At 35.0% G+C, this 26,033-nt stretch overlaps 2 protein-coding genes across 3 annotated transcripts; both read right to left on the bottom strand.

Moving 5' to 3' along the window:
* Positions 1 to 583: 583 nt before the first annotated feature.
* On the bottom strand, positions 584 to 20,880 carry LOC128992267 (transcription initiation factor TFIID subunit 10-like). 2 transcript variants are annotated; one of them, XM_054415753.1, is made up of 4 exons: positions 20,816 to 20,880; positions 12,428 to 12,567; positions 11,411 to 11,475; positions 584 to 866 (listed from the first exon to the last, which is right to left on the bottom strand). In XM_054415753.1, exons 2-4 carry the CDS (start codon positions 12,563 to 12,565, stop codon positions 665 to 667), a joined length of 405 nt encoding a protein of 134 aa, XP_054271728.1. In that variant the 5' UTR covers positions 12,566 to 12,567; positions 20,816 to 20,880; the 3' UTR covers positions 584 to 664. The 2 variants fall into 2 exon arrangements, with proteins under 2 accessions (XP_054271728.1, XP_054271727.1); XM_054415752.1 differs by lacking the exon at positions 20,816 to 20,880 and adding an exon at positions 20,690 to 20,809.
* LOC128992266 (chloride intracellular channel exl-1-like) lies at positions 14,197 to 20,599 on the bottom strand. Its single transcript, XM_054415751.1, has 3 exons — positions 19,816 to 20,599; positions 17,777 to 17,997; positions 14,197 to 16,357 (listed from the first exon to the last, which is right to left on the bottom strand). The coding sequence occupies exons 1-3, from the start codon at positions 20,187 to 20,189 to the stop codon at positions 16,113 to 16,115; spliced, it is 840 nt and encodes a 279-aa protein (XP_054271726.1). The 5' UTR covers positions 20,190 to 20,599; the 3' UTR covers positions 14,197 to 16,112.
* Positions 20,881 to 26,033: the final 5,153 nt, after the last annotated feature.

Raw genomic sequence — 26,033 nt, 5'->3', positions numbered from 1 at the left:
CAGACAGTGACAGTGGCAAAATATGTGAGTGGCTTATTCAACATGACATGTTGTTCTATTTAAATTGAAAATTGGGCAGTTGCCCCAAATACAGAAGATGAAATTCCTACTTTGATAACCAACTAGTCTTTGGCTATTCAAATTGTCAACACTTTTGTGAACACTCACTCAACTTTTGTGTATCTCAACTGCCAAACAGCACAGAATACTAATGGCTCATTTGGGGGCCATTTTAGAAATTTATATAAACTAATTAATAATTCTGGAAAAAAACATTGGCTTTGACCATTGATGCAACTAGACAAAAAGACATCCATGTAGGTCTCAAGCGGTTCCATTGAGATTCTTTACATAATAGAGTATATACAGTTCACATTAATGCTTGTAATGTGTTCATAGTATATTGCTTGTTGTTTAAATGATCAAATTGAATAAAAATTGATGGGGTAGGTATTACCTCGTGCAAGCTCTAACGTTAGAGATAGACAAGAGCACTAGAGTTAAATGTATTACAAGTTATAGGAACAGATTATGAATCTGAAAATACCTTTAGAAATGAAGGTGGAAATCAGGAACTTGCAAATATGACAATTAAATAATTTATTCACAACTTAAAATCAAAGAAATAGATTTTTTACACCTGTATGATAGACATATACACTAGTTAGGGGAAATAATGAGGTTTACGGACGGTGATGCCGTACTCGGCCAGTGCGGGAGTGAGGTCCTCCATGGTCAGGTTGTACCTACGGTCCTTGCCCTTGGTCTTGGAGGCTTGGTTGGAACTACGCACCTTGCAGTGCTGGAGGGCATCATTGGCAATGTCGGATATGAACTTCTGAGCTGCCAGGGAAATTAGACGAACCCTACAAAAAAGAAGCGTAACTAGATAACATGTTTCATAGAAATGAAACTATCATTGGTTAGAAACAGCCTATACGATATTTAGCAGTAAGCTTACAACAATGAGCAAATCTCCAATACATCAAGCACATAGATTATTGTGTTCGGTTTCAACCTGTTTCCAAAACTCATTACCCAAAGTGCTTTTGACTTGCCAAGGCCTATTAACAACAAATGAACAAACTGACGTTTTTATCTGATTCTTAGGGTAAAATTGCTATAAAGATGGGTTTTTGTAAATTTATAACTAACCATCAATCCATAATGAAAAACAGACAGTGTACGTGTTACTAGAACCTTTGACTATTGACAGTGGCGTACTGTCACAGTTGGGGGCCTGGGACGGCTTAGATGAGAGGGCCTTTTTTACATACATATATATACAAGTGAAATAATAAATACCATAGTAGGCCTACCCTGTTTAAAATGATTTTAAACAGGGTACGTTTATTGAAATAGTAACCCTAAACAGTGATTAGAACTAAAAAGAAATATACGCTTTTAATGTATTTTCCTACAGTTACCTAACAATGTAGGCTGACAATGTTAACATTGTCTCACTCTAACTACTTTGTCTCACTCCAGATTTGCAACGTGAAGGCACGAAATAGTGAGCGCGTAGCATGCAGACAAGGTCGTATGCGCGCAAAATACGTTGGCAGCACTGGCTGTAAATCAGCTGGTCAGCTGTTTTACTGTTGTATCATTAAATGTCATATTAAAAGTTCACTTCTGAGTAAAAATATGTTACGTTTCTTTACCAATTTATTTGTTTTATGGTAACTGTAGGGAAAATATAATGTGCAACTCGAGTGCAAAGTGCGATTGCCTCACTCGAGAAACAACATTGTAAGTATTTTTCACTTTGCTCACTAGTTACACAAATAACCAATAAATAATAATAATAAATAATATAAATAAATAATATAAATAAATAATATAATAATATAATAAACTAGCTGTGTGTCCGTTCTACGCACGGGGATCTTATAGTAGTCAGTTGAAACCTTCTTATATTAAGATTAAGAGCAGCAATTAGTTTGCATATTTGCAGATATGCTGGCAAAACTATTATATATAAACCTTCACAAATACAGTATCTGACAGTTCAAGCCAAAATAAATGCTTCGCAATTAAATGTCGCCCGGATCGTGTTGGTCCATATGTCCAATGATTAAACTTAAAAATGTTTTATAGATCCATGAAGCGTAGCCCTAAAGTAGGCCTATAATTGAAAGTTACTTTCCACATCGGTTAACTTAAACGTATTTAAAGTACTACCTCAACCTCACCATTTAACACTTTATTCCGGTTGACATTTTCAGTATCAAAGGTGCTCTTGTCCATTCCGTGAAACACTGAGAAATAAGGACATTAATGCGTTACCAACATACAACAAAACAACACAATACAACAATCCAACAAAGGCCACGAACTATTGATACATAAACAATATAAAGGCGTAAACAATTCATGATGGTTTGCCCAACAAATGTTGAATGAATGAATGAATGAATGAATGAATGAATGAATGAATGAATGAATGTTTTTTATTTCTGAAAAATTACAGTTACAACAATACATAGCACAGTTCTCAGTACACTATCATCAACGTAAAGTATAATATATTACGCTATTATAAGTAATCTTACAAAGGTTTTTACATTAATAACTTGTTAGTAATAATAGCTGAATATACAGGTTATGAAAATCACTATTAAATAAACTTAGAATACAAACCATAATTTAAACTATAAGCCTCAATGTAAAAAAAAGGATCCTGTTCAAAAGTTGAAAGTGATACTTTACTCTAATAACACAAATAAACTAAAAAATTTTACTGTACACACATGTTAAGCAATATTTCAGAAATATCTAGGGCCTCCAAGGCAAAGCCTGTGTGGAGGTTCCATCAATATCAATAAATCTATTTAATGCGCAAATGAGTATCATTCTAAAATAAGTCTTGACTTAAAAAAACGTTGGTCTCCCTTATACCTAATAAATACAAACTAAATCAAAATATTTAAATAAAACATATAGTGTTCTAAACCAAAACAATGTAGAATGAACAATTATTTCTCTATATTTAAAATTGAGTTAATATTTTCATGGCCAAGTAACCAAGCTTTTGTTTTCTTTAAAAATATACACAAGTTTTTAGAATTTGCTATGGCTTCTGGAAGCTTAGTGAAGATTTTTGGACCTAGAAAACAATAACTTTTGACAAAAAATGATAAATTAGGTTTTGGAACGGCTAGCGATTCTTGCTTCCTCAATTTAACTTTATACGGATTCTGTAATTTAGGTATGTTACCACTCATAACATAGAAAATCTTTAAAACTTTAAAAACAAACATGTGTTTCAATGGAAGAATACCTAGATCTAAAAATACAGGCCATGAGGGTTCCATTCGATTTTTACGTTTAATAATCCTTACAAATTTCTTTTGCAAAATATAAATTGGTTTTAAAGTTCTGTCAAAAGCTCCTCCCCAGCAGAATAATCCATAATTTAGCCTACTACTAATCAGTGAAAAATACAAGACTCGTAAAATCTTTTGAGAACACAAATAACGTAAAAAATAAAAATATCGTAATGAATTATTCAATGTTTTCTTCAACAAAAGAATGTGCTTTTTCCAACTAACCTCCTGATCTAGAGTTATACCTAAGTATTTTATACTGTCTGTCTGACGAACAACAGCACAACTTACAGAACACTGAGTTCTATTACATAAACAGTCAATACATGTATAAATGATATTGTCACTAAATTTTATTTCATTTCTTAGGCTAAAATTTATGAACTTAGTTTTTTCAGGACTAAGTAACATGTTGTTATTTGAAAACCACCATTGAAGGGCTTTTAAATCCATCGACATTGCTTGCTCTATATCTATCCAACTATCTTTGACATAACAAAGAGCTGTATCGTCTGCGAATGATGTTATCTCACCAATTAAGTTAGCATTGCATAGGTCATTTATATACACTAAAAATAATATTGCTCCCAAGACAGAGCCCTGCGGTACTCCACTTGTGATTAGACCGAGATTACTATAAGTATTTTTAACTTTAACACATTGCTTTCTATTTTCCAAGTAAGATTTAAACCAAGAATGTACTTTACCCCTAATCCCACAGTTAAAGAGTTTGCTTAAAAGAATTTGGTGATCAACTGTGTCGAATGCTTTTTTGATGTCCAAGAAGATCCCACTTACTTTTTTCCCACAGTTTAATCCAGTGTATATTTTATCCATAAAATTTTTCAGAGCTGTTTCAGTGTTCAACCCCTCTCTAAAGCCAAACTGCCTTTCACTAAAAAACTTTGATTGGTCTAGGAATTTAACAAGTTTCTTTTTCATTAATTTTTCAAATAATTTAGCTAGAGTTGGTAGGAGTGAAATTGGTCTAAAATTATTACAATCATTTACTGCTCCACTCTTATGTAAAGGTATCACTACAGCTATTTTTAAGGCATCAGGAAACACACCTTCTTGAAAACTTAAATTAACTAAATACAATAACACACTAGATATATTAGGAAACATTCTTTTAAATAATGATGAACTTATATTATCAATACCTGGAGAAGTTCCAGGTTTTAATGACTTTACAACATTACTCAAATCCTCTGGCGTTACGTAATCAATAAACATAGAATTACACGTGTTTTTTATTTCAAAGCAATTCTTAAAGTATAATTCACTGAACTCATTTGGCTTAACTTTTTGAATATTCAGTTTATGTACAACAGATAGGAAAAAATCATTAAACTCATTACAAATTGTCTTAGTATCGTTAACTATACAACCATTGATATTCAAACTGCTAATCACAGTACTCTTGCTATTTTGTCCTGTAACATCATTTACTACCTTCCACATTTTTTTGGAGTCGCCATTACATTGATTAAATAGTTTTTCATAATACCCATTTTTCAAATTTCTTATTTCAGCTTGTAATTTGTTTCTAAATTTTTTAAAATGTGATCTTAGTTTATTATTGGTAGGATGAATTTTGATTTTATCGTATAATTTATTTTTCAATTTAATCTTCAAACAAATGTAATCATTCATCCAGGGTTTAATCTTATTTGCCTTCAGATTACTTGTTGTTTCAATTTGGTATTTACTGTCTTGAATAACTAATTGAAGCTTATCATAAAATATGTCAAATGCTTTAGAAGGATTTTGCTCGGAATAAACATTGACCCAGTCTATGTTATCAAGCATAGTAGAAAGTTTTGTGTAATCTACACGATAAGCGGGCAGGGCAGGACAGACGGCAGGTAGAACTGTCCGTCTGTCTGTTCCACCAGCACTCGTGTGCACTTTAACTAATATCATGGAATGATCCGTGATATGGGCATGAATCACCTCTACATTAACTTGAGTCAATTGTTTGCTCGCTAACTTTGCAAATAAATGATCAATACAAGTACTTGAGTCGTCTGTAATTCTTGTTGGCTCACTTAATAAACATTCAAACCCATTTAAAGACAAAATTGAGTTATAAGTATCAACAATTTGATTGCTTTCTAGAATGTTGTAGTTTAAATCCCCTGCGAAAAATATATTTTTCATTGATCTAAAATAATTACGATAATTTTCAAAATAATCACTTATTTCATCCAAAAATAACTCTTTGTGATAACTATGCAATCTATATACAGCTAAAATACAAAAAATGTCCGAGTTGAATTTAAATTCAACTTTCAATATATCAGCTGATTTAATATTTACAGGATTACAAGAAATTAATTCTATGTATGATTTTATATAAACTATTGTACCTCCAGCTCTATTATCGTTATTTGGTTTTATGACACTAATGTAATCAGGAATGCTATATAAATCCAATTCATTTTCGTCTACCCACACTTCAGTTAAAATTATAAATTCAGAAAACAACTGTCTGCCACTTAATTCAGATAATAGGAAATCAAAGTTTTTTCTTATACTGCGTATATTCTGGTGCAATATAGAAAACTGTTCAATATTTCTCTCACTTATATCGATCGCTTCGAAAATGTTTAAAACAATAAAAACATCACTTCTTAACTACAAATTTAACGGAAAAAGCTACTATGTCAACTGAAAGTTACTTGCTTACAACTTATTTTAAGTCATTTTGAGAAGTTATTACCTTGACAGTTTCATTTTCTGATTTCCTTAAGAAGATCTTTCCATTTCGCACCCACAAAAATTGAAAGTTTTTTTCTTTCCTGTAAGTTCTTGCCATTGCGTAGAGCTTCCTCCTAATGTTTTACTCAAATAGGTTGTCATTTTCTTAGCATACCGGGTAAGCTAAGATTTGGAATCCAGGCAGAAAAAGCAAAACTTATACAGAGTTAAGACATCACTTAAATTGAATACGGACGGCTCTAATAAATAAGGTGCAACACCAACGATATCAAATTTGTAAACTACCGGTTCTAAGGAAAAGAACCAGTATCTACGTAAGAACCTACCTAAGAATTACAGTAAATCGGACCAATTAAATACATTAATATCTAGCTTCGAGGTTATTGATCTCTTGCTTTTGGATTTTCTCGTAAAAAGTTATAGCGTAAACTTATCGGTGTCAGTTTGAAAAAAAAGCAACCTTACCCAAACAACTTTTTGTTATTTAATAGATTACGCATTCTCTAAACAATGATTAGTATATCTATTAACATTAGAAGGAAATGTGACGAAAATCACACAATGTTGGGGTTTTGGTCATTTGTAATTTTATTTTTTAAGTAGGTAGGCCATGTATTCTATGGAAAAGTACCGGTATCAAGGATCGTCGTCAAAAAGGTTGTTATGAATAAATATGTAGGCTTACGTACCCAAGATATGAGCTATGGGCCTATTGGCTGTATGGTCCAGCGATTGCATCACACGGTGAGTAGAAACAGAAAGTGACACATTGGAAAAGCGAGTTTAGCACTTCCTCTGTTAAACCTCTGTTACAATCACCCACTGCAGTTGTGATTTTTTACTTTACACTTTACACAATCGCCATTGAAGCGCCGTCAATGAGTGGAAACCTTTTTTGTAAGCTATTGGCGACGATCATTTCAGTGTCACAGCCCTATACAACACTGATTCAAGGTCTTCTTCTTTCTGGTTGTCAAAACTCAAAACTAAAGAAACATTTTATACTCAAAGAATTTCTGGTTCCGATTTGGACGATGTCTAGTTATTTAATTTTATTTACGGTTACACTATTAGACTATATTATTGCACTTGCGATTAATTAAATCCGTTATGTAAGAAAAACGTTTTTAATCTCACTTGGTTGGGATTTGCTTTCAAAACGTGATTCGAAATAGTTGCGGTATTTGTAAACAGCATTTGTAAACATGTCATTGACAGCTAGAAAAAATAATCTTGATCCGAACAGCTGTTCGTTATTTCATAGACGATTCTGTGATAAAAATTGAACGAAAATGTGACAAAAATCGCACAAAACTGCATTTTTGAACGTCCATAATTTTATTTACAAAGTAGTGAGGCTATATTTAAATCACTAAAGACACTCTCGCCAATCCAGTGAATACATTAAAATGGCTTGGATCTTGATATGTACTCTGGTTTTCACGGAGAAGATTGCGTAAAATGCCATCTTGAGTGTTACAGACAAAGGGACAGACAGACAGACAGAAATTGAGATAAGACTCGTTTCTGCTTCTTTAATGTATAAAACGTAAAAATAACCTAAAAGTATATAACTCTGAGCAATGTGCAGACAAAACTCTAATTTTATTTATATAGATAATATAATAATAATAAATAATAATAAATATCCTACTAATATTATTAATGAGAAAGTTTGGATGTATGGATGGATGTATGGATGTATGTTTGTGACAAGTGAACGCGAAAAATACTGGTCGGATTGGGCTGAAATTTGGCATGATGATAGCTCACATTCCCGATTAACATATAGGCGTATTATTATTTCAAAAATCCTTTTGGGCTCCGCCCCAGTGGCTCTGGAGTTTCCCATGTTAACCTTATGAGAAATGGAATTATTGAATCTTAACAGCTGTTTCAATTAAACAAGTTGGTTCTGTTCTATGATGTTCAATAGCATTAAAGTTACAAGGATTACCAACAGGATGCAGCACTATTATTTCTTTTACATTTATGACAACAGCTAATTTGCAACCAAAAGGTGAGTGAGCGTAGCGAACGAGCTCCAACCTAAAGGTGAGTGAGCGTAGCGAACAAACTTCAACCAGGACGTGATTGAGCCATGCGAACGAGATAATCTTGAAAATTAAGAAGTTAAACGGGGCAAAGCCCGCGGGTTACAGCTAGTGTGTTATATTTATGACAGGTTAAGTGTAAGAAAGGGCCATGTGGCCCTAACTTTTGCCTGTATCTTACTAATATTATAAATGTGAAAGTTTGTGTGTTTGTTTGTTTGTTTATTTATTTGTTTGTTTGAAGTTCAATCACGCATAAACTTCTGGACGGATTGGGCTGAAATTTGGCATGATGATAGCTCACATTTCTGATTAACATATAGGCATATTCTTATCTCAAAAATCCTTTTGGGCTCCTCCCCAGTGGCTCTGTAGTTCCCCATGTTAACCTTATGAGTATTCATAATTACAGAGGATTAAAGAATTTAGTCAGCTGTTTTAACTAAAAAAGTTGGTTCTATGATATGCAAAAACATTAAAAAATATAAGATTTACCAACAGGGTGCAGCACTAGGCTATAATTCATTTTGCTTAATATGAAAAAAGCTAATTTGAACCATTGGCTTTTTGAACCAAACATCAAGAAAAAACTGTGATATGCAATGAGAACTGTCAAAGTGGGACTGTTTACAGTTATATTTATGTTTATGTTTTTAATTTCATGAATATTTTGTGATATTTTGCAAATTGTTAATAATTTATCTGTCTTTGTTGTTTAGTTGAAGTGGTAGAACATTATGGCCATGGTAGGTGTGTAATACTATAGAATACCGTAAATTTTATTATAGTAAACAATTGTCTTCAAATGTGTCCTGTCCCATTGCAAATGCAAAGCTTGAGTATAACTGCAATAAGCATTTTATACTTATATGCCAACCCCGTACGAAGGACGGGTACTCTGCTAGTAAATAATAATATTTCATTTCATTTCATTTCAAATAACTATTTCATCACTGATCTGACACTTATTTAAATTTTGTTTATTTAGGAGATAGGCCTACTATTTTTGTATAAAATACATTATATAATTATATTAGCCTATCTTTATATTATACATTATATTTTACTATAATTGGTCCAAACGACTTCTGTGATCAGGGCAAAAAAGAATAATATTGTCCTCGGCGAAGACAAAATCGTGAGCGTCCGTGTTTGTGGGGTAATCTCCGTCTCCCGCGGTCGCGCGGGTTATCTCCGAGACCGCGGAGCAATCGTAAACATGTCCTATGTTTACGGTGGAATAGTGAACATCTTTTGCGGACGCAGGGATATATTCTACATGCCGAAATCGTTAACATTCAATTGTCAACATTATCGTCCCCCCGCAATCGCGGCGAAATCGTGAACACGGAACATATTTGCGGTTGGAAGACCTTATTATCGCCACCCGCGATCGCTGGGAGTCGTTATTTTCGATCGCACAATCTTTGCGGACGCTTCCGGTGATTGTGAGAACAGATTATTATATTCAACATCAAAATTTATTTTCCAATTTTTGAGACCCAAGTAAGGCCCCTTCCTAGGCCAAGAGGCCCTCGGCAATGGCCGTGTTCGAAGTTAGGGGAATACGGCCCTGATTTGGAGGCCTATGTTGGTGTGGGGCCTGGGGCAGACCGCCCCCGCCGCCCCCCCGTCGGTACGCCACTGACTATTGATACAACTAAACATTCCATCCCCATGTAAAAGTTGTCACCATGTAAATCAAAATTATTTAATTGATGCGAGCCACTGACAGGATGTGCTAATCTAAATTAATTATTTCTGTTGGATAAAAAACATATTTACCAAGTCAAACTAATGGAATGGCTTATTGTGAGCTATAGCAACTGTAAGCCCACCTAATGAACATAGTCAGCAATAAAAATAAGGTAGATAAGATAATATAATTTTGGACACTAGCACACTGTGACTTGCTCACACAACTTTGATCTTTTGTCATAAAAAAAAAAAACAAGTGACAGCTGGTCCCATAGATGATCTGTCCACTTTAGTATCCAATAGTCAATGCTAGAACTGTTCGTAAATTACAGTCTACATCAAACTCCTGTTAAGGCCCACTGAACCAGTCCAAATCTAATAATAGTGTGTTTTCTATTTCATACACTGCTATTTCCACCTCCATGCGACAATTGGTCTCGTATGCCTATTAGCATTGACTATTGGATACTTAAGTAGACATTCCATCTATAAGGACCAGATGTCACCTATTTTTTATTTAAAAAAGAACATAGTTGTTTCAGCCAGACATAGAATGTGCTAGTGTCTAAAATTCAATTTTCTACTTTATATTTTGTTGCTGACATGATTGATGGGCCCAGTTCATATAACTCACAAAAAGTTTGACATGGTACAATAGTTCTTGTATTCAACAGAAATTAGTAATTTAGATCAGCACAATCTGTCGGTGGCTCACATCAACTACGATTTTGATAAAAACAATCAACAACTTTAACATGGGGATAGAATGTCTTGTTGTATCAATAGTCAAAGCTATTAGTCAAAAACAATGTGAGAAAAAATCAATGTTCAGCCAAGTATGAATAGTAATTTGTGATTAAGTTTCTGCAGAAAGAGGTCAACCTCATTTTGAAATTCGTTAACAGTTTTATCTGATGGTATGCAGAAAAATGAACATAAGTGGCTTAGGAAGTTTGCAGAAGCCCATTCATATTAGCATGAAGCCAGTGAAGAAAGTTTAGTTTATTTTGAGACAGTGACTGAGAAGAATTAGTAACTTGGTTTGCTGGTTGGGGTAATTAAGATAACCAGGGCTTGATGCTGTCCTTAGTAGTCTTATAGAGACAGTCCAAATTAGTTCATCAATCTCTCACTCAGTCATTCTGCCATCGTTTTATGAAAAAAATACACTAACTTTGCTGGCTGCCTCTAACTATACTGAACTGATGAATGACAGCATCCGGCCTTCACCAGACTAAACATTTTAAGCATCTTACAAATATTTACTACCTTCACTACTTAAACCCACTTTCTACCTACAAATACTTTATTATTCCACCCATGTCAGTCAACTGACAATAGACTTTGATAACGGTTGACTCCTTAGACCACATCTAATATAAGAATATGATTAATACTTGGTGTGAGCGTTGATTTTCCTACATATCATTTTTGGCTACTATGGCAGTAATCGTCATATAGAATTGGCAACTAGCTAGGATAGTAATGAAATAACATGAAAATTAATTATTGCAACAGGCAAAGTAACCGTCAATAGATAGTAGTGGATGACAGCACTGGTAACGAGTTTTGGTGTGTTCAACCAAGTAGTAGACCTTGACTTACACTCGAGGATCTGACCCTTCAAAGCCAGAAGAGTTGAGAAATGAAGCTGTGACAGCATCTGGCACCTGAAATCATCATTAACTACATGAGAAAAAATTTTAAGCTAGGACAAAAAGTTAAAGTAATATCTAACAGGAAAAGGACACATCCTCAAGACATGAGTTTAAAGTGAAATAACTGAATTGAAAAATTGTTGTCACATAAAAATGTGTATTATTTCATTATTTGTTTGTTTTATCTTAAAGCTGAAAATTCTATTCTGTGTTTTGACACATTATCTCCAGGCCCGTATTCAGACCGGTTTTCTGGACAATTTTACCGGGGCCTGGGACCCCTCACCAAACACATACTTCTAGGAGAGGGGCCCGACCTAATATCTTTACCGGGGCCTGCCAAAGCTGGGTACGACCCTGATTATCCGACCAATTACTGTGGATGTGTAAACTGTGTAGCTCACTGGAAACAAAGGACTCAATACAGTATCACTTCATTTAAAAGCCACAAAAGATCTGCACATTTAATTGGGAGTTTAGCTTTTGGTGTGGGCGTGCTAAAGATCTTTTGTATTTTGTGTACTAGATGGGGACCAGAAGAGTCTCTTCGTATAAGGTACTCTCGATTCTGATCGAACTATGAGGTAAATAAATGGAGCTTATTGTCTTTAACATATAGACAATTCAATTTTAAAACCAGGATACAATGGCCAATACTGTCAAAGGCCTTAGACATAACATAGAACTCATCGTGGTCTTCTATGCTCCAACTTAGGCCTATTTTGGATAGGATAAATACTGTTTAATTCAATAGATAGATTTGTGTATTGTGTCGTCTTAGGTTTTGAATCACCACACATTAACTGTTGAGGCAAATTAATTAATCAGCCTATATAATCAGAAAGATCAATTCTGGCACTGTAATGGATTTATAAACTTTATATGTCTATAATCCAAGTACCATCATTGAACTAGTCGTATTTTATCGTGCTGTTACATTGCCATTATTCTGCTTGATACTCACTGTAGGTACGTAATCCTCCAGTTGCTGCAGGAAGTCAGACAGATTTAGCGGAGTAGAGCTGCCATCACTGTCCGAAGGAGACTGATACCCAGCAATGTTGGGCTTGATATCGGCATTAGAATTCATATTGGGATTCATATCTGAAAAAGTCAGATCCATTGACATTACTAATACACTTTTTAGGTTAAACTGACGTACCACACAAAGAACAGGGCTGGATACATATAAGATGGCGGAATTAATCGTAAGGCTCACTGATGCAGCATTTCACCTGAAGCAAGTATTGCAAGGCAAAATGTTTTTTTGGGTATGAGCACTGTGCATGTATTTCAATGGGAGCCCCAACACTCGTCACGCAAACGTTGGGAGGCACCTCACAACGCCTTGAAACATTTGAGCAGCCGCTAGACGAATGGTTCCGATACAGCGCGATGCTTGATGTTTCAAGGAGAAAAATGGTCTGTGCATGTGCCAAATTCCTTCTAATTAATCACAGCTTAATAATTCAAATAATATGATGTTCTGTTGTTTGAAAAAATGCTACGTCATACTTGAACCTTCCCCACACTGGAGGAGCAAAGAAGCAAAACGCTTGAAGCAATGTTGTACAATATTTTGCTTAAGGGGGAAATGCCGGATCAGTGTACGCCCATCCTAAGGTTTTAAAAATTAATTAGACTTAGTTATTTACTTTATACACAGATGTGTATATTGAGTCTGTAACCTAGTTGTCCCACAACACCGATGACACATACGCTGTCTTAACGGCGAGGACTCTAAGAGTTGGCCCAAATGTGCTTCGATCAAGTGATGACCAGGGCCAATTGAGGGATGACAAGCTGACTTGAACTGGTGGTCTTCAAAATCTACTAGGTCATTATTCTCACTCAAAACAGTCAAAACGTCTCCACATTGATCCTTATGGAATGTCGGGGAAGTCGAGGTTTGGACAAAGGCAGCAGCAAGGGGCTTTACGCTCTAATGTCAATCAGCTATTGGAAGCATATCCAGGCGGTATACAAGGCCTTGAAGGTGGTCAGTCCTCTCAGCAATGCAAAGTTTGTGTAATTTGAAACTTAGGTGGCCCTAGATTGAACAATACATGCTTCAGCATGTCCACTGTAAACTCCATCCTTCTGTACAGCTCAGAAGTCTGAGCAGGTACTATGAGGCGAAATGATACGACAAGCGCAGTCTTGCCATTCAGTGAACCCCCACTTTAAGGTTTGCCTGCACTTGCCAAACTGTGTCCGTTTAGCAGTGTGTAGTGGCTGGGGTAATTCCTCTGAACGTGTTCTCCGTGCTTGATCACCTTATTGTAATCTGGCTTCTTGGATCAAAAACACTCACAGGACAGTCAACATTCCACAGCTGTGTTCTGCAGCTACCACATTAGTTGGACCAGCTGAGATCGCAGCAAATACGACATAGCTTCTTACACGCCGGCGAGTAGCGTGTAAACTCGCCCCGTGTGAACGAGGCTTATCATAATTTAGTGGTGTGTAAAGAAGATTCTAGTATTGAATGTTAATGAGAAAATTTATTGATACGGTAACAGCTTAAAATAGAATAATTATACTAACTTTAAGTCATTCAATTGGTTTATAGCTTTGGTTTCTACCATTTTCTACTAATTTTATACATGATAGGCTAGCCTACATGAATTAAATAGGTATGTGAAAATCTTCTGAAAATTGACTGTAAAAAACTACAGAAACAAATACAGTAATCATAACAGGAAACAAGGGAATATCAAGTAAAAACACATATTTCAAACAACACAATTTATTAAGTTGAATCCAAAACTAAAATACAGGATTATGAAATCACTCAAACATAAATAACACTTTTATAATGTTAGAAAGAGTAGCTTTTATTTTTACTTCCATTCTTTGGCTGTAAAATAATCACTTCCTGTAATGAATTAACTAGTTCTGCTCATTGTCTTCGAAAAATAAAAACTACATTTAAGGAAAGAAGATGGAAGATTCTTTTAAAATACCTAGTACCTGTATTGCAATTTGAATGTATGCTAGTAGCTATGCCTAACTTCTCTATTCATGATGTAGTTACGTAAATCTAAACCAGTCTTTCTACCAACTAAATTAGGTACTACTTTTTCTAAGTTTCTGCTATCATAATACTGACAAAATATCAAAGGATAATGTGACTAGAATTGAATTACAAAAATGTGTACATTTACAATATGTGCTCTCTACACAGCAGTCTTACATTGTCAAAGCCATAACTTTTGTTTCAAACTACTTTAAATTTATTCAGTACGCCAAATAAAATTTATCTGGTTTGCAGACAATTTATTGACCTGCATCAAAAAAAAGAATTTGGACATTTACTAGGCAAATACCAAATTCAATTTGTGCAAAAGGACTTGGTTATTGGAAAAATCTACATTCTGAACAACATCCAACAATATTTGGCATTCCGAGTAAACTAATGTACATACAAACATGAAATGTTATTAGCCTACTTGAAACACAAGTATGTCTACTCACTCTTAGTTCTTAATATATCATTAATGAAAAACAACAAAAATTATATATTCAAATAATATATCCATAACAAGAATATACCTCTACTACAATTAATTAACAATTAAATTGAGTTAATTGACTTGTTTTCACAAACAAAGGGTATTATGTGCTTACATCAAACAACATGGAAATATAACACGTAAAACAAAATTATATTTAACAAACATGAAGAGTGGTTTGTAGTCAAGTAAATCTTTGCTAAGGCCAAAATAAAACGAAAATGCTTCACAAGTGCTACCGGTACATGCAAGTATCAGCACAAAAATCGTTCAAACGATGCTGATTTAAAATGCTAGATTAAAGAGCTATCTGCAATCTTACTAGGCTTTATAGACAAGTTTTTAGCTGCGAAAATATCATCTCCTGATGCAAATAAATTAAATTAGTATGTTGAATTTGCTCCCCTTAAGAGTAAGTTATGGACTTATTCGTCTAGCCCTAGACAATTGAAATGCCGTGCTAACCTGAGATTGTATATAACATATAGCTGTATGTTGTAGATGGATGGGGATGTACAATGTAGTCAAATCGATTAAATTTGTATGATTCATTTAACACATACCATACCGTACCGGAATAATGAATTTTGCCCTTCTTATCAGGCTAAACAAGTTTGTAGACTGTACAAAAAAGTATAGTAATTTAACACTCATAAAACTGGCACAAAGTTTTTTGACTAAGCTCTGAAGACAATAATGCATAACTAAAACTTGTTTGTACCTTTGTTAACATAAATATTATTGTATGCAAGAGAATTGTAGGCCTAATTTTTCTGAGATTACAGCTGCCATTTTATTTGGCTGTCTATCTCTAAATATCCATTTTATTTAGAATTGTACTCAAATGGCACACTAGCACTGGACGCTAAATATAGTTTAAAGTGAACAGGCAGTATAGGTAAACTACAATTTTCAATATATCTCAGATCACTAAGGGAGTCTTTGTTGTAATTGATCAAGAATATAAAAACTCGCTGACACTTTACTATTACACCATAACCAATTGAACTGGTTGATCAAGTTAATTTATAGCAAACATTTTGTTATAATGGATTGTTTTTTAACAAACATAATCTATGGCTCCAATTTACAAAACAACGACTTGAACAACCTAAACCTCATTACACTTCCGTCCTACTCTAGCAATACTTTGGTAGCAGTTGCAGGTACAGAGAAGGAATACTTGGGAGGTTTTCCGCTGGATTCCTTCAACAACTGTTGTTGTCTGGGGGACAGCTTCAGAGTGCCTGGGTGGTCAGTGTCGAGCCAGTGAAGGAGAATCTCTGTGTCCGACGGACAACTAGACACAAACGAAGGCTCGTTGTAAGCGGAGTGTAAGTACCTCCAGAGGTGGGTCAAACTGCGAGGAATCTCATAGCCTGGGGACAACATAATATTATTACAATATAGTACAACATAGTATTATTACAATGTATACCTTGTAAAAAAATTGACTTTCCGTCAATAAATAAATAAATAAACAACAGACAACACATGTTACTGATGAAAAAAATCCTTAGGTAAGTCAAAATATCCAAAAATCTCCAATAAGCCTAGCTATATAGTTTTCTTTATGATAATCATTTAATATTGTGCAAGCGGAACTTGAATTATTTAGTTAAAATCCATGTTTTAGCCCCTGAGCTGTATAATAACTAAGAATAGGCTTTACCTTCGTCAGTGCAGCTCAAATTCTTGTGGTGTAACTACGTTACGGCCGTTTCGGCATTACAATGCCATCGTCAGACTACAAAAACAAAAACTCGGCTGAAGTAGCATCGTTGAAGTTTAAACACGTAACACATACAAACAATACGATACATTTAAAATATTTACAAAAACCGAACAGGCCTGTCGTACTAACAGGTGACATGTTCCCGTTCCGAGCAAAAACCGACTGGAAGATTTTTATGTCGAGCCAGGTGTGGTGGCGTTATCAGTTGAACTTTTTACTCCTGGCTTCTTGTTCCTTTTCTGATTTAAAATGCTTTTGAATATGAAGTGTGACTTGTACTGTAGTTTGTCGTTTAAAATTATAACCCGTTAGTACAACAGGCCTGTTCGGTTTTTGTAAATATTTTAAATGTATCGTATTGTTCGTATGTGTTACGTGTTTAAACTTCAACGACGCTACTTCAGCCGAGTTTTTGTTTTTGTAGTCTGATGGCATTGTAATGCCGAAACGACCGTAACGTAGTTACACCACAAGTATTTGAGCTGCAGTGACGAAGGTAAAGCCTATTTTTACTTGGATTATTATTTGAATTTTAATGCTAAATGTATTTTTATGACATTGTAGTTCAAATGTTTCAATAAGAAAAAATATAAAAAAAAACCCTTGTGTTACTGATTAACAAGAAACTTTATTAAGAAAAGTGAAATTAGCTTTACACATCTAAGTTATTTTAGAAAAGGTTTAAAAGAACAATAGAAAAGATTGAAATGTGAATTAATAACCTAGGCCTAGATATTAGGTGTGCCAAGCTACATAAAACTAATCCCTTCCCCGTCTCATATTACCAAAGTTATATCTTGGTTTTAGTTCCATCTGAATTAATAACAGCTATGAGGTGTGCCAAGTTACACAAACCTAATGCTTTCCGGTCTCATATTACCATTTCTTTTCTTTAGTACCCCTAATTCACTAACGGTTATGTTAGGTCAGGTCTGGTCTTAGGTTAAGCTAAATGGGATACAAAATTGCAAAATTTAAAATAGTGGTGAATAACAGAGTTAAAAAAAGAATATGTGTGTTTTAACAGAAAAGAATCAATAGACATGTAGGTATCAAATGTTACCTTTGACACCCTCAGCTGCTACCCGCACCTGATGTAGCTTGGGCAAAACCTCACAGTCAAGGAGCGCCGGGCGATCTCCGCAAAGAAACAACCATTCAGCCTCAGGACACAGCTCATTGATCGAGCCTAGGTGTGCATCCACCAGCTTCAGCTCTGTCTCTAGCTGACAAGTGTCCTTGGCAACCCCTCGCATCCAGTAGCAGAACTTGGAGAAAAAGTTCCTACAATTTAAACGGCATTTATAAGTGCCTCCAAACTAATTTTTAATTTTGATATCTTACTTTATAGTTTTTACCTCCTGAATCCAAACATAGGTACCATTATTTTTCACCGCTGATGAATATTCCTCAAGATATCGCCGTAAAAATATACAACACTACAATAAACAAGGTAGGACGTGTGACATTTACAAGTGGAATGAACTGTGGGTTAACTAAGCCTACAGCTGATTGTTTTCAACCACACGACAAACAACTGGAAGTAACAACTTTTAAACTTTCTTAACTCACTCTGGCCATAGGCCTAGTGAAGTCACTTTACTTCACTTCAACTAGAACACAAAACAAGAATACTCATACTGTGCTGCCTAGTCCTAGTCTGCTACGCCGTCACAAGCTAAGTGAAGAGAGTAACATGGTTGATGAGAAGAATAACATCTTTGATGAAACAGCATCATTTAATATAGAAACATTTCAAATGATTCCGTAGTCAATAATGTTTTCTATAAAAGGAATTTTGTCACATTATGGAGATATAGATGGGTTGGTGGACTAATTACATGTAGTTCTTATTAAGAGTTAGGCATGTCAGGGTGGTAAACTTAGGTCGTGCTTTATGTGAATTCGTGACTGCATTAAGTGTTTTTAAGTTAGGTTAGATTAGGAAGGTAAAGTTTAGGTTAGGCGAGAGGAGGTTTAGGTTAGGAGGTAGAGGATGAATCGAGATGTAAGTTGATGTCACCTGCAGACTGGTTTTGTAAAATTAAAATCCTGAGAAAAACACTTCAAATTACTATTTCAAAAATGCTTGCTTGAGAAATATTCATCAGCGGTAAAAAATAATAGTATATTTGGATTCAGGAGGTAAAAAAATATAAAGTTAGACATCAAAATTAAAAATTCGTTTGGAGGCACCTATACTAAAAAATTACAAACAAAAAATAATATAAGAACTGAACGGAATCTACTTTTTAAAATGTAAAGCCTCAAACCAATATTTTCTATTAGCCTAGTATGACTTTTTTATAGGCTAAGCTTAGGTTAATTTAGGCCTTTGAATCCAATTTCCTAGCTTGAGTTTATGTACTGTAAATAAATGGTACAGTACCTATCAGAAACCTGACATATATACTTTATCCTATTAGCTTGCCAACAACTATTATCATGGGTGGGAGTAACTTTGACATTTTATAGGGAAAATCACAAAAGTTGCAATAACTATCGAAGCCTAATTTTTACATCAATGGGGGTTGCACAATTTTGTTCACAATTTGAAGGACTATAACATAAACTAAATTGTTATTAAAAATTGTTCGTGCTCGATATATCAATATTTTTGTTTTCCTTTACGATCCATATTCCTTCAGTTTTAATATCTTCAAACGCATTTAAATTAAAAATTTACAACTGATCTTGTTTAGGCTAAAGTATATAAGTACCGGTATATGAAAGTGAAACTGTCCTAACTTAAGCCAACCTAACGTAACTAACCAAACTTGCTGTACCATTTCAAAATTCCGTTTGATTACAGAAAAAATAAAAGTGAAGATTATCAAACAGAATTTTTAAATGTTACAGCAAGTTTGGTTAGTTATGTTAGGTTGGTTTAGAACAGTTTCATTTCAATATAATTTGTTAAAATTACTGTTTGTTGATACTTAACATTAGCCTATATATAGATCGTAGTTGTCAGCTGAGTTTCAATTCGTTAATATCGATATATCGATAATAATGAATGTTCCCTTTAACATGAAAGTACCGAGATAAATAGCTAAAGCTATTATAGGTAGGCCTAAGCTACATGACATATTTTTAACTTACCTTGTGGCATTCTCGGCTTCTGTGTCTAATTCATTCTTGAGTATTCCTCCTTGATATCGTGAGTCGAGTTCAACTATTATGTCATCAGCAATGTCTATAGCATCAAAGTCTTGACCACGGATGTCAAGATATAAGGCTGGCACTCGTAAATGTAAACCAAGTTCTTTGAAAGCTTTTGGGGGCTTAGAAATATTAACTGGTGTTTTTTCAAACAGAGGCATTACTCCCGCTTTAGCCTTTAACTCAGCAAACATCAAAACGCGCTGACTTTGATAGCAAGCCCCCAAACATTCATTGTCATAGCCCGCTTTAAAAAATATTTTTATGGATTTTGTGTCCTTGTCAGTCATCATTGTTGGTTGTAGGCCTATCATTACATTATAGGTTACCTATGTCAAGCTCAAATTAGGTACTTTATAGTTGTTTAAGTAGGCCTACATAAACTTAAATAATGTGAATCCAACAAAACGTTTTACACTTGGATCTCCAACAAACTCATTCTATGTTTATATATTCATGAAAATCTAAGGACGTTTCACTATTGAAAATGTTAAAAATGTAAACCAAGATTTTGAATAAAATTCAGATGGCTAAATTTCAAGTTTGTAAGGCCAAGGTGTTCACTGTGAAAAACTCTTGAAGAGAGGCTGCTCGCAAAGGCAAAATAATATAACTAGTTAGGCTAGGCCTACATATTTTCAGACGATAGGATTCAATTCTATTTTTAAATCAAAACAGACAATCTAAATATAGTTTTTTAAGTTGCAAGAAAAGTGAGGTTAAGTATTCATTCACACAATTTCTCTAAAATTAGGAGGACATTCATTAAAAACATAGTATTCTAATGTAAGGTTTAAGAATAGGAATAGCTTACCTCGGTAAAAATGATACCTTAAACACAGATTACTAGAGCGTGAAACACACAAAACAAACACATACACAACTCAACTCGTCAACTGACACTTTCTAGAACAAGAAGAACTAGAACGCTAGAACTGACCTGTCAGCTGTCTCTGTCACGCTACACACACACACCAGCCAGGGCTAAGAAATAAAGACTGAGACTTCAGAGCAATGGATAGGATAGTAAACAAAAGAAACAGGAAGGGGGGAATAGAAGAATGAAGATAATAAGAGAGTTGGCAGAGTCGCCACAGTCATATACACTTGGAAGATAACAACAAGAACAAAATGAAGATCATAAAGTTTCAGGAAGTTATTTGGTAGCTTTTTTTATCAGTTTTTCAATCAACATGTTGAATGATGTATTTGAGATGACTGAATTATGACCAATTTTAAAATATCCATCCAATTGATTCGTTGTCAAATTTTTCTTTTACCAGGAATGTACAAAGCAATATTTAAGTTAGGGTAGTTAAAATAAAATAAAATAATTAGCTATTATATAATTATCATCATGATTAAAGCCACTCAGATTACTTGGTAACTTCCATTGAATAAAATATCAACCATATATGCTGTAGAACTACACATTCACTTCACCTATCCATCAATTTCTATTCAATATCTAACTATATAAATATTTTTTTCTTTTCTATAAGAAGATATGTTACATATAAACTTATTAATTTATTTATCACTAAAGCACCATCATTGTGGGACACATGTAAAAACAATAATACACTGAAACCATACATGCATTTGCAGCACAATAAAAATGGCAATTAACATTAAAATAAACAACCTTGGTAGTTGGCAGTTGGCACTGTGCTCACTCATCCTTGGCCTTAATGGCATGGGAGGAGAATTAAAGCATACAAAAGTCCCCTTTACTTTCCCATAGTTCAATAAGTTATTTTTTCATTATGTTTATTTTATTCAAGATCGGCCACTCATCCTATACCAGTAGCCTACTCATCTCCATTCTACCATTCATACTTGGCTTTAAATACCTGTTCGTATGGTCGCCATTTCAATGAAAAGTGAAAAGTATTAACCCAAGTAGCACACATATTGTTGGTGCAATGTTGGGAAATAGTCTACACGGTTGGGAAATGGTTGGCAAAAATTTTAACGCCTTGCTAACGATGGCCCAACAGAAACTTGTATTCCTTGGCCCTACAAAATGAAAGAATCATTGGGCCTTTGTTGGATTTATTTAAGTATAAAACATTCTAAAAAAATAATATATTTATAAGAACATAGCTATGACATCAGGATATAAGATGATTTGGAGAAAAATAGATCTATAATAAATGTAGCCAGATGATGTTGTAATTGTTGTGATACTAAAATACCCCCGCTGCAGCAAACCTGCCGACTAAGCAAATTTCCATTTGCCTGGATTGATTTTCAATCAATCTATTAAATTAACATTTTATGTTTAGTACCTAGGTTAGCTGCTACATGGAAACTAATGAAGTATGTTTTTTTTATTAAAATATCAATAGCATAGTATGAAATAAACAAATCTGCCAAGTTTGATCAAAATATATCTATAAACAAGCCAACTACAACATTTTACAATATACTCCATAAGAATAACATGGGAATTTTAAATTAAATTTTTTTTTAATTTTCTCTGTAACCAATCACAGAACAAAAACACTTTGATAATATACTAAATTATTTGTTTTTTAAAGCTCTTTAAAAAGGTCTGGAGAATAATTGATAAATTTTGTGTTTTAAGGATAAATAATGAGGAAAACACATTTTTACCCCATAACCCATTAATCGGTCACAGGCCTAGGTCTTACCATGAGACCTACGGTAATAGCTACTTCCCTATAGGGAAATTCGCTAAAATAATCCGATTTCGATGAAATTTTGTACAAATGTGTAAACCTGCCTTTATTCGATCGAGTTTGCAAACCAGCATGATCAGACCATGGTTTTAACAGGGTTTTACGTTGGGTTTTATGGAGTAAAATTAGACTTTTCTCATTTTTGACATTCAAAACATAAAATTCATCATTTTAAAGATCTTAAAACACAAATAATTTAGAATATTGAAGTGTTTTTGTATGTTTATTGGTTACAGAGAAAATTAAGAAAATTGTAAATTTAAAATTCCCATGTTATTCTTAAGGAGAATAAGTAAACTGTTGTATTTTGCTTGTTTATGGATATTATTTTGATTTAACTTGGAAAATCTATTTATTTTACACTCAGCTATTAATGTTTTGCTAAAAACACACTTTATAACCCTCCCTGAAGCAGCAAACCTAGGTACTCGGTACTCGTTAAACCTTTTGAAATAGATTTAATTGAAATTCAAATCAGGCATATGGGAATTCGCTTAATCCGCGGGCGGGGTATTTTGGACAACTTATGGTGAAATCAAAAAAACCAGCCTGTTTTTGGAGTTTACAAAAGCTGTGTTATCAACAAACAATTTTTGGAACTCCAGTGTAAACTCTGATTAGTTATCTAGTGGATATTTAAAATGGCAGCAAACCTGCAGACTAAACAAATTTCCATTTTTTGCCTTATTATGCCTTCAATAATATATCTCCTTAAAAATGTCATATTCAATCCGTATTTAAACTAGGTGGCGTTCGCAGAGGCATCCACAAAATTGAGCGGAGTCATCAAGGGTTCATATTATATTGTTTTTGTCATACTGCAGTAAAAACAGTCGTCATTGGTGCATGCTTTGCGGGTCTAAAGTAGCATTTTTACTCTTTAGGGAATAAAATTCGTTTTTAGCCTCTATGGAGTAAAACTCAGCTGTTGTCAACTCAGTTGTAAATTTCTATTGTAAACTATTGAATACGTATCGAAATATGTAACGATTCGTGCTTCATAATCATTTTAACCTACAGTCTACAGTCTCATCCCATAGCATTTTAGCATTGCAGATACATTAATCCATTCCCACACTCAACACTGCCCACCTGTGGACCTGTTTCCCTCTCTTCCCATAGCATTTTAGGATTGCAGATACATTAATGTAATTGCTAAATACACTTCCCACACTCTGCACTGCAAGCCTTACTACTTCCTTCACCATTTCCTACGTCATAGACCTGTTTCCATCCCTTCTCATAGCATTTAAGTATTAGATACATTTATCTAACTGCCCAAACGGTTCCCTCACTCTGCACTGCCAGCTTTTACTACTTCCTTCACTACTTCCTACGTCGTGGGGCCTGTTTCCTTCCCTTCTCATAGCATTTTAGGATTGAAGATACATTAGTCTAACTGCCACAGACGGTTCTCACAATATGTTCATACTTTACTACTTCCTAAGCCACTTCCTACATCGTGGACCTGTTTTCATCACTTTCCATAGCATTTTAGTATTTTAGATACGTTAATCTAATTGCCACAAACATTGCCCACATTCCGCACTGCTAGCCTTTACTACTTCTTTCACCATTTTCTATGTCGTGGCCATGCTTCCATCCCTTCTCATAGCATTTCAGCATTGCAGATACATTAATCTAACTGCTACAAACGGTTTCCAGTTCCCAAACTCCGAACTGCTCACGCTCACCTTACTACTTCCTTCACCTCTTCTTACGCCGCAGACCTGTTTCCCTCTCTTCCCATAGAATTTTAAGATTGTAGATACCAAGATACCTTAATCTAATCGTCATAAACAGTTCCCACACTCAGAAAAACTCGCCTTTACTGATTCCTTCATCACTTCCTACGCCACGGACCTGTTTACCTTCCTTCCCTTAGCATTATTAGAATGCAAATACCTTAATCTATTGGTCATAAAGAGATCCCACACTCCGGACACCTCGCCTTGACTACTTCCTTCACCACTTCGTACATCGCGGACCTGTTTTCTCCCGTCCCAAAGCATTTTAGGAATTTTGATACCATAATCTAATAGTCATAAACAGTTTCCACACTCCAGACCTGCCTTGACTATTTCCTTCACCACTTCCTACATCGCTGACCTGTTTTCCTCCCTTCCCATAGCATTTTAGGATTGCAAATACCTTAATCTAATGGTCATAAACAGATCCCATACCCCGAACAGCTCGCCTTTACTACTTCCTTCACCACTTCCTACGTCGTGGACCTGTTTCCTTCCCTTCCAATAGCATTTTAGGATTGCAGATACCTCAATCTAATTGTCATAAACAGTTCCCACACTCCGGACAGCTCGCCTTGACTACTTCCTTCACCACTTCGTACATCGCGGACCTGTTTTCTTCCCGTCCCATAGCATTTTAGGATTGTAGATACCATAATCTAATGGTCATAAACAGTTTCCACACTCCAGACAGCTCGCATTGACTATTTCCTTCACCACTTCCTACGTCGCGGACCTGTTTTCCTCCCTTCCCATAGCATTTTAGGATTGCAAAACCCTTAATCTAATGGTCATAAACAGATCCCATACCCCGAACAGCTCGCCTTTACTACTTCCTTCGCCACTTCCTACGTCGCGGACCTGTTTCCTTCCCTTCCAATAGCATTTTAGGATGCAGATACCTTAATCTAATTGTCATAAACAGTTCCCACACTCCGGACAGCTCGCCTTGACTACTTCCTTCACCACTTCGTACATCGCGGACCTGTTTTCCTCCCGTCCCATAGCATTTTAGGATTGTAGATACCATAATCTAATGGTCATAAACAGTTTCCACACTCCAGACAGCTCGCATTGACTATTTCCTTCACCACTTCCTACGTCGCGGACCTGTTTTCCTCCCTTCCCATAGCATTTTAGGATTGCAAAACCCTTAATCTAATGGTCATAAACAGATCCCATACCCCGAACAGCTCGCCTTTACTACTTCCTTCGCCACTTCCTACGTCGCGGACCTGTTTCCTTCCCTTCCAATAGCATTTTAGGATGCAGATACCTTAATCTAATTGTCATAAATAGTTCCCACACTCCGGACAGCTCGCCTTGACTACTTCCTTCACCACTTCCTATGTCGCGGACCTGTTTCCTCCCTTCCCATAGAATTTTAGGAATGCAGATACCTACCTAAATCTCATCGTCTTAAACAGTTTCCACACTCCAGACTGCTCACCTTTACTACTTCCTTCACCACTTCCTACGTCACGGACCTCAAGCTCGTGTCGTCATTTGATTATATTTATGATCCATACCACCGTTTATGTTCTAATACCTGTGGAATAATGGTAACAGCTATTTATTTATCTACTGCATTCAAAAGTCAACAGCTGATCATATGTCTTTGTTTATGTGTCAAATACTGCTTCCATAAGGATTACATTGAAACTTTTAGACCCAGTGGGGCGGATTCCTGAGAGACTTTTTTAAC

Source organism: Macrosteles quadrilineatus, unplaced genomic scaffold (genome assembly GCF_028750875.1).
Source record: "Macrosteles quadrilineatus isolate MER2022 unplaced genomic scaffold, UCM_ALF_1.0 Scaffold_4__1_contigs__length_99947679, whole genome shotgun sequence".
NCBI lineage: Eukaryota > Metazoa > Arthropoda > Insecta > Hemiptera > Cicadellidae > Macrosteles > Macrosteles quadrilineatus.
This window is presented reverse-complemented; position numbering and strand designations above follow the sequence as displayed.